A 10,265-nucleotide genomic window follows, 5' to 3' on the forward strand; every position below is an offset into this window, starting at 1 on the left:
GAAAAGTGTCTATAAATTTCTGACTTGAAAGCAGTGTTTACTTACTGACCTTTTCCTTTAATGTAAATATTGCCATATTTTACTCTAGATACCTTTAGCCCCTGATATACTCTTAGGACATTCATTTGCCTAAAATGTCTGACCTACTTAATGTTTGAGCAGGGCTCTTAACTACTTTAGAGTTAGATCTTTTCAGGTTTACTCTATCTTGAATCCTGTAGGCCATTCTTATCACATCCACACTTACAGAAATGTGGTAAAAAAAAAAAGTTAACTCAGGACTCCCCCAAATAACTTCTGTCCCCTGTCTAAGCAATGCCTTTTAATTACTTCTAACCTCTATAAAAAATAGAGGTAGTAATTGAAATGGTTCAATTGCTTGGTTCAGTTTTCCTTCCTGATGTGCCAGGGACAGCTGGAAGGAAGGAGACTACCAACCAGAGAAACTTGCTAAGTGATTCTAAAATGGTACTAGCCTAACTCTGCCAAGACTGATGAGCAGCAAGAAAAGTACGTTCTGGTTTAGCTAGAAGGTTCCAGTTCTGCTTTGTGACCGTGTGTTGTCATCTAATTTCCTTGGCCTTCAGTTTCCCCAGCTATAAAAATGAAAAAGCTATCCTCTTGTTATTTTTCTCTGATTATAGTAGGGGGTAATGATAACTTGTATTATTTTTATCCATCAAATTTTTCCTTTTCTATTACCTTTATGATGTAAAAGGTGAACGTAAACACAAAAGGGAGCTGGTGAGTCATTTGTACTAACTTTGTGCTTGAGATTGAAATAACAAGATTCCTGGCCTTGATACAGAGTAGAATAAAAATAAACTTAAGTACTTTATAAAAGAGAGAAAAGAAAAAAAATCATGCAAGTAGATTTTGAAGTATGAAATATGTCAACATACTGAGGTTTAATGTATAGAAAACATTTAATTGATCCTCAGGTTTCTAAAGTCAGTATTTCATTGACTTTTCCAGACCATATTTGAAGATATTAGTGGTTTCGGTGCGTGGCATCGAAGATGGTGTGTTCTTTCTGGAAACTGTATCTCTTATTGGACTTATCCAGATGATGAGAAACGAAAGGTAATATTAATATTGATGGTCAGTGGTGAAAGCCCTAACTGACTTTCAGGGAATATTTCATGCAAGTGTTCCCCATGGCCCCCATCAACCACCCAAATGCCCCGTTAAAAATATTTACTAAGCCATTAAAAATGTTCTTGAAAGACTAGTGAGTGTGTGTGTGTGCATGTGTGTGTATTTGTGTAAAAATTTTATATCTTATCCATTCCCTTTGATTTGACCACTCTTGAAATACCTTAAGGAATATATTTTTCTTTTTTTCTGGAATGTTTCATAATATTTTTTAATTGACACTTTTAATCAGAAATATTTTCAATTCACTTTTGTATTTTATTAACAGTTGATTTACCTAACTCTGAGATAAAACAGAAAGGAAAAACCACCATAGGAATATAGTGGTTTTGGTTTTGTTTCTAAAATTTGATAATAGAATTTTATGGATACATTACATCTTGTTTTTAAAGAATTTAATGTTATGGCCCAAGTGTGGTAATTTATTATCCAAAAACTGGAAAATAGAAGTAAGCAGAAATATAAAGTAAAATCATCTATAACAGAGATAACTACTGTTCACATTTTGCTGTGTATCCTTCTAAGTTTTTTAAATGTATATGTAATAATAGTTATATATCCATTTATGAATCTTTTTTAAACAGAAAGTATCATTTTTTTACAACTTAATTTTTACTTGATAATATCCTATCTTTCCACATCAATAAAAATACATCTGTGATATTGCATTAGATAGCTATATGTATGACATTGTAGCTATATAAAATTTTATTTTGAAGTTTATTGTGAAATATTTAGAACCTTCAAATAGACAAAAAAAAAAAAAAGTAATTTCTATCAACCTCTGTGTTATCAGTCCAGTTAAAGCTCCTCATGTAATTTTCTCTCCCTCATAGAGATAACCCCTATCCTGAAATTATTTTGTTCCTATGTATTTCTTTAAATTTTTATTATATATTATATATAGGCAGTATATTATTGCAATTGCATATTTTGAAGCATTATACAAATAGATCATACTGTATATACTATTCTGCAACTTGCATGTTTTAAGTCAACATGATTTGTGACATTAGTCTAGGCTGGTGTGTGTAGCTCTAATTTGTAGAGCTCTAGCCATCTTTCTCTGTACTAAAGTATTCCATTGTAAGAATGTATCACAATTAATTTATCCACTTCTCCTATTTATGGGCACTTAGATTATTTCTAAATTGTTGCTATTATAAACAGCTCTGCTATAACTTAGCTACATGGATCAAAGCTCTTTCTTGAGTTTGTATCTAGTAGCAGAATTACTGGTTGGTAGGGTTTCGCACATCTTCAATTTAGCTAGATTTTGTCCAGTTATTCTTGAAATTGGTTGTACAATGTTCTGTTCCCACCAGGAGTACATGAGAGTTCTCAGTGTTCCACATCCCACCAACACTTGATATGTCAGCCTTTTAAACTCTTGTCAGTGTGATACGTGTGAAAGGTTATTTCACTGTGTTTTTATTTTGGTTTTCCTTGATTGAACATTAAGAGTAAGCATCTTTTCTTATGTGTTTTAGCCATTTATTTCCCTAGTCTTTTGCTTGGCATATGTTTTAATTTATCTTTATAATATCTTTTCATAAACAGAAATTTTTAATGCTAAGATAAATCTGTCAGTTTATTGCTTTATTGTTTACTTTTTTGAGTCTTAGTTAAGAAAATCATCTCTATAGTCATGAAGATATTCTCCTATACCTCCTTATAACTTCTGAAAGTTATAAAGATTTATATTTCATATTTAATTTACCTGGAATTGATTTTTTTCCCCAATCTGGAAACCCAACTGTACCAGCCCCATTGGATGGTCCATTCTTTCCCCACTGATCCACATGCTGTTTCTGACACGTATCAAGATATCATTATATATGTAGGTCTATATTTAGGCTTTCTATTCTGTTTCCTTTGGTATGTATCTCTCAGTCTCAATTACCATAGCTTTAAAATAAATCTTAATGTCTGGTAAGGTAAGTCTCCTAACTTGTGTTTTTATTCAATAATGTATTATTTATTCTTGGTCCTTCATTTTACACACACACACACACACACACGGAAATACATGTACCTGTATATTTAACTTTTTATAATTGAAAATGTTCAAATGTACACAAAACAGAGAGAAATAGTATACTGAACTCCTAGCTTCAACAATTATTAACTTTCATGTTTCATTTCTCTCTCCACAGCACACACACTTTTTTGTTCTTACTGGTTTGCTGAGGTATTTTAAAGCAAATATCACACTTCATATTATATCATTTAACCTGTGTGAGTCAAGGTTGCCAGTTCCTAACATTCATTGGTCAGTACCCCAAGGAAGCCAGATTTCAGGCTAGCTTACCATTCTACACTCTCTCTTCCTCATTGATTTTGGCCTTTGAAGGTTTCTTTCACCTTCTTGTGAGTTCAGTTATTTGGCAATTGGGGAATTATGGGAGGACTTTTAGACTATTTAGTCTGCCATACTTGCTGGAGACATAATATTATTATTTCTTTAAATAGTCCCCAATTACTGTCATTTAATTTGTTTCAATCTTTTCACTATTATGAAAAAATAGGGACTATACCCATATAAACATCTTTGTGCACCTATGTATTTGCTTAGGATAAATTTCTTTTAGGTGAAGTTGTAGGATCAGGGTATGCCCATTTTGAATGTTTTTTGATTGCTCTTATCAAATTGTCTACCAGTAGTAGACCATTTATGCTTTCACCAGCAGTGTATGAGAGTTTCTATCACCACCCCAACCAACCAATATAGGTTATTACCATTCTTTCCAGACTTGGCCAATCTAATGTTTAAAAATGGTATATTTCATTCTAATTTCTTCTTAAAATTACTGATAGAGTTAACACTTTTACTGTTTTTTGTTTTGTTTTGTTTTGTTTTTTTTGCGGTATGCCGGCCTCTCACTGCTGTGGCCTCTCCCATTGCGGAGCACAGGCTCCGGACGCGCAGGCTCAGCGGCCATGGCTCACGGGCCCAGCCGCTCTGCAGCATGTGGGATCCTCCCGGACCGGGGCATGAACCCGTGTCCCCTGCATCGGCAGGCGGACTCTCAACCATACTTGTGCCCATACTTGTCCCTTTTCCAATTTTTCAGGACCATTTAGTCTTATGAATTTTTATCTTTGACTGTCATACCATAGGAATAACATGGCTTCCAACAATCCAAAGCAATAGTTTAGCCTGGTCTTTTAGAGATACATAAAAAATATTTACAAATGAAATCTGATGTCTAGGTTTCTGTTTATAGAAAGGGAGGAATTAAGTGGGCTATAGACAAAAGGTGGTTGAATGTGTGTTTCTAATTGTTAGAGCTGATTAATGGGTACATGGACGTTCATTATGCTATTCTTTTTATTTTGTATCTGTTTGAAGTTTTCCATAACAAAAAGTTTGTTTTTTAAGTTGACTAAGAGCTCCAGTTGACATCTTTGGTTTCTATTTTTATGACCAGCAAAAAACAATAATAAATGTTAAATATGTTTCTCTAAACTCAGTGTAATTAAACTTTAACTTTTAAATTAATGCCTTTTTAATTTTAAATTTGTATCAACTGGAATACTGCTTAATGCTTACTGACTTAAATGGTCTTGTTTATTTTCTACCAATCATGTTTTTTAAAAATTTGTTTTTAAAGAATCCCATAGGAAGATTAAATTTGGCCAATTGTACCAGTCGGCAGATAGAACCAGCCAACAGAGAATTTTGTGCAAGACGCAACACTTTTGAATTAATTACTGTCCGACCACAAAGAGAAGATGACCGAGAGACTCTGGTCAGCCAATGCAGGGACACACTCTGTGTCACCAAGTATGTATTGGGCTATAAATATTTCTATCAACGAAGTGATTGCCCACTATGTTCTTACCACTGTAAGAAATATCAGAGATGATCCTTGTCTTTGAAAAGGGTACAGTCTTAATGAGGAAACAAAACACACACACATCAGTAAGAGAGTAAGTTAATAATTAAGTCAATATAGTTAAGAAAAATACAGCATTCAAGTTATATCTTAGCTTATCATGTTTTCTAGTATACTCACAGTATAGCCATTTTCAGGACAGTTACCTAATATTCTTTGGGCTGAGTTTGAAGATTTCACATGTAATTGAGAAATCAAGTATTTTTAAAAGCAATTTGACACATCCCTTCCTGTCTATTCCCCAAATACCCTCGATTAACCTGCTGACTTACAAAACAATTTACTCTGCAAATTTCTGGTTGGAGATTAACAGAATAAACTACTGGGAGTGTCACTTTTCCTTAACCCTAATCTTAAGTATAAGATGCAAAAGCTTGTTGCTAAGAGTCTAAGGTTTTTTTTGCTTGGATGCCCAAGAGAAGCTTGCAGACCAACTTCAATGTACAAAATTATGATTAGGGACAAAAGTTAGAATTTGACAGAACCTCTGTTAATCAGACTGTTGCTGGATATTGCAGACAGGGAGATGGGTAGAACTGGCTCCATAAGTTTCTGATGTGGAAATATCAGAAAGTTCAGCCAAGAGACACTCTATTAAAATAGAACAAAGTTGCCCAGATACCGCCAGTTGGTTTTAAAACAGAGAAAGAGGGGACGCGTTCTTTGGAAATTCTTGATGTCTAGATTACTTTCAGATTAATTTAGTTGAACTCATCCACTCCTTTCCTTCGGGGGCCTTCTGTGCAGCAGTGACATCAGACAGGACAGGAGAGGCAAATTGGATTTATAGTCACTTTCTTTAGTAGCTACCCTGTTCATGGCCACAGTCAGTGAGGGAACCAACCAAAATTCAGTCCCCAAGTACTTCCTGACCACAATGGCCCTTTTTAAACATTACTCACATTATTCATATAATCTTATCTTTTACTTGTTACATAAACCCTCCCAGACTTCGACCTTCTCCTGCGGTAGAAATAGTTATATCACATATTGCTCTAATTACTCTGTAGTTCACCTGCATGCAGTTTTTCTTATTATAACATTATTGTAACTTGAGTGAACACTTTATCCAAGCATTTGAGAGAGGCCCATTCTCAGCTCAGTCTTGGCTGAGTCTTTAGCTTTGCTTGGTGGCTTCTTAAAACTTATTTCACTTTTTGATCATATATTTTGCAGAGTATATACATTTTACAGTTCTGCATTCTACTTTGTATTATTTATCTGTTTCTCCCCAGGGCTTTTTGACCTATGCCTTTTATCTAAATTTATGTATCTCGTTTTTATTTCTACTAACCAACCTTGCTATCTTTCCCTCCTTCAATACTAAATATTTATCATCTGATCAATATTGCCTACTTTGAAATATAGATTATACATTTGAACTAGAAATGTTTCATCACATGGGGAGGCAGTATTACACAGTTGAACTTTGAAGTCAACAGACCTATGTTTAAATCCTGACTCAGTGACTTACCAAATGTGACCATGGCAAGTTACTTAACTTTGCTAGCCCTCTGAAATCTCCTGTGTCAGAGGAGAAGAATAAACTCCAATGAATGACAGTAGAGGTTAATGAGTAGACACACTTAGCATGGTGTCACGCACATGGAATGAGCTCAACGAATGGTCACTATCATTACTGTAAGTATTGTGTTCTCTCTGTTTACTAATAGATGATCAACTCACTGCTTATTCACACTTATACCATTTCTAATACCAATGGGGAGAAATTATAAAGATGGAGAATGAGTACAATACAACATACTTCTAACACCCGGCTGTCCTCTAGAAGAATGGTCTGGCTTGTGAATTAGGGAATTCCCCTTCCCCCCCACCCTCGCCTGCTGCATCAACTGGATATTCAACTTGTAGCTAAATATGGATACAAAGAAGAGATTCCTGATATGAACAAAGAGATTAGGAGAGACAAAGTCTTAGGATCTTCAGATCATTTACTGTAAATACTGTGCTCTACTAATACAAGAATTAGTAGAGCACAGTATTCTTGGGACAAGAATAATGGGAGACAGTACAAAATAGTATTATCTATAAGGCCAGGTGAAGGTTCATGAGTCTGTGATTCCAGCTCTTGGGGACCCTGAGTCTGAGGGATCTGGGGGGGCTCCCATATTCAGGCCTGTGGTGCGCTTGCTCTTCTAGGAAGTGACCCATGCTCAGTGGCTGTCCTGCACCACCAAATTGCCCAGTCAGACCACCTGTACAAGATTAGTTACTGTCTTTGGTGTGAAACTCCATCATTTCCCAAATGTAATCAGTGTGAGTTATGGTTCAGCTAACCAACCTGCAAGATGATTGATTCTCTTTTGTTGTAATTGGAGAAGCACTGTACTATGCATCTCTTGATTTAGCATCCATTAAAACAGGAGTCCCCAAGCCCTGGTCTGTGGCCTGTTAGGAACCAGGCCGCACAGCAGGAGGTGAGCGGCGGGTGACCGAGCGAAGCTCCCTCTGCCGCTCCCCATCGCTCGCATTACCGCCTGAACCACCCCCCCCCGCCAGCTGTGGGAAAATTGTCTTCCATGAAACCGGTCCCTGGTGCCAAAAAGATTGGGGACTGCTGCATTAAAAGGTGGTAGAGAGTTACTCCTTTTACTATTTAGGCCCCGCCCCAGCAAGAGTACTTGGAGATATGGAATGGGGGAAAGAATCCTGATCTTTTTGTTTGTTCATGTAGGAACTGGCTGTCTGCAGATACCAAGGAAGAGCGGGATCTCTGGATGCAAAAACTCAATCAGGTTCTTGTTGATATTCGCCTCTGGCAACCTGATGCTTGCTATAAACCTATTGGAAAGCCTTAAACTGTGGGACATTTCCAAGTTGTATAGAGGTTTTCTGACTTATGTCATAAATGTTTCTTAAGAGCATCAGTTTTGCTGGTTGCATTTTATGCTTTAAATACAAAAGGGTATGTGCCAATATTCATTCACTACATATTATGCAGTATTTATATCTTTTGTATGTAAAACTTCACCCGATTTCTCTTCTGTTATTCATAAATGATTGGAAGAAAAAATGTATTATAGTTGATTTTGCTAAATTTTAATTTAAAAGCCTCATTTTCCTAGAAATCTAATTATTCAATTATTCATGTTAAAATATTTTTTTTTAAGTAAGGAATTTTGAGTTGTCTTCCTGGAGCTGTGGGTCTCAAAGTAGAAAGGTCTTCCAGGGCTGGAGACAGAAACCTCACACTTGATCATTCTTTCTCTAGCCTCAGTACTTTTTTCTAAAGGTTGTGGTCATTTATTGATCATGATATATCTTGTTATTAGAGTACTGAAAAAAAAATCTAAGGGACCTTGCAGAAACATTTTTGGTAATGGAGGTAAGAACTTTTTCAAAATAGCAAATGTTTATTAGTCTGAAACTTAAGGCTGCCTTCAAATAAGAGATGTGGGCATTGTGTGAGATTTGGGGGTTAAATGTTTTATTTAGAAGACTTAATAATCACATGGTTTACATTTACTCAGTTACTATAAATGCTGTGTGGTGCACATTTTCATGGAATACACGCTTTTAAAAATAACTATTTTTGCTCTATAGCTTACAGACTCCTCAGATATACTTGGCAAATTAGTTCTTTCTGTTCCTGTAACAAGAACAAATGTAAATTGAAGAATCTTTATATAAGAAAAGTAAACGTTACCAAGCTACTATGACTAATACTTTGCTTACCTAAGTTCTTGTCTTTTTTCTTTTTCACATCAGAGTATGACAGTGTCTAGACACCCATTATGAAAATCACTTGAGAAACTGTTAACTCATGTATTACCTTTAAAAGCCTAATGCCTTTTTTTAAATTATAAAATATTGTAAATGTAGAGCATGGTCTCAACTTTAAATTCACTTTCACTTTCTTCTCTGAATTGTTAAAGTTATTGATGGCCTCATTTATAAACACTAAATTCTGTCACCTCCTGTCATTTTATTTTTTACTCATTCAAATGTGTTTCTTCTTAGTGTATTATAAAAATATATTTTATGATCTCCTACCTAAATAAATACTTGCAAATGGCTTAAGGACTCAGCTATTTAAGAAATATTATTAAAATGTGCCGTGCGGCTGCCCTGCATCGTAGGCTGCGGGCTTCTTGAGGGGATTGTACTGACTTGGTGAGGGTATTTCATTCGTCTTTTTACCTCTAGCCCAGTGCTCAGCCCATTGTGTGTTCTTAGAGTCACTGTTGAATCAGGAGGTGGATGAAGGATCCATTTCTGAGGCATTTCAATAGAATATGGTATTCGGATGCACATTCGAGGAGATGGAGGATGATTCCCAAGTGCTTAGCAGAGACTGAGTAGACAAGTAACATCACCAGCCAAAACAGGGTATAGGTTTGGTGGGATTGATGACAGGGCCTCTTTTATTTATTTGTAGATTTGTTTTTATTTTTTAAATTTCTTTTTAAATTTATTTATTTATTTATTTATTTATTTATGGCTGCGTTGCTGTGCGTGGGTTTTCTCTAGTTGCAGTGAGCGGGGGCTACTCTTCGTTGCGGTGCGTGGGCTTCTCGTTGTGGTGGCTTCTCTTGTTGCGGAGCACGGGCTCTAAGCTCATGGGCTTCAGTAGTTGTGGCGCACGGGCTTAGTTGCTCCACGGCATGTGGGATTTTCCTGGACCAGGGCTCGAACCCGTGTGCCCTGAATTGGCAGGCGGATTCTTAACCACTGCATCACCAGGGAAGCCCTTGTGTTTATTTTTGAATAGGCATTATATGTCATTATACAAAGTTCAAAAGACACAAAGAAGTTAAGGTGAAAATTATGTCTTTTCCTCTTGTCACAGCCACTTTTGCCAATTTTGCCGTGTCCTCCTAGAGAGATTCTGTGCATATTACATCAACATATTTCTATTCTTTTGTTCATTAAATATATTTCACACATACTGTTTGTTGTAAGTGAAAGAAAAAGGCATAACAGTATTCCTCAGCAAACATTGTATCTTAGTATATGTATAGAGGGTATATAAAGTTCAGCTTTAGAAGAAATTTAAGGTAATTGTGGAACATACGTTAGAAATACCTCATAAAAGGGAACCCTCTTGCACTGTTGGTGGGAATATAAATTGATACAGCCACTATGGAGAACAGTATGGAGGTTCCTTAAAAAGTAAAACTAGAACTACCATATGACCCAGCAATCCCACTACTGGGCGTATACCCTGAGAAAACAGTAATTCAAAAAGAC

At 35.9% G+C, this 10,265-nt stretch overlaps 1 protein-coding gene across 3 annotated transcripts in view; it reads left to right on the forward strand.

The window, feature by feature from the left end:
- ANLN (anillin, actin binding protein) overlaps nt 1-9,026 on the forward strand; it is a 54,409-nt gene extending 45,383 nt beyond the window's left edge. Inside the window, exons 23-25 of one of the 3 annotated variants that reach the window (XM_060108787.1) lie at nt 976-1,083; nt 4,770-4,942; nt 7,750-9,026. In XM_060108787.1, the coding sequence (XP_059964770.1) occupies nt 976-1,083; nt 4,770-4,942; nt 7,750-7,873 (405 nt within the window). In that variant the 3' untranslated portion in view covers nt 7,874-9,026. The remainder of the gene's footprint in view (nt 1-975; nt 1,084-4,769; nt 4,943-7,749) is intronic. The other 2 variants (XM_060108786.1, XM_060108788.1) reach the window with 2 other exon arrangements.
- Nucleotides 9,027-10,265: the final 1,239 nt, after the last annotated feature.

The sequence above is a fragment of the Mesoplodon densirostris genome, chromosome 9 (assembly GCF_025265405.1).
Source record: "Mesoplodon densirostris isolate mMesDen1 chromosome 9, mMesDen1 primary haplotype, whole genome shotgun sequence".
Taxonomy (NCBI): Eukaryota; Metazoa; Chordata; class Mammalia; order Artiodactyla; family Ziphiidae; genus Mesoplodon; species Mesoplodon densirostris.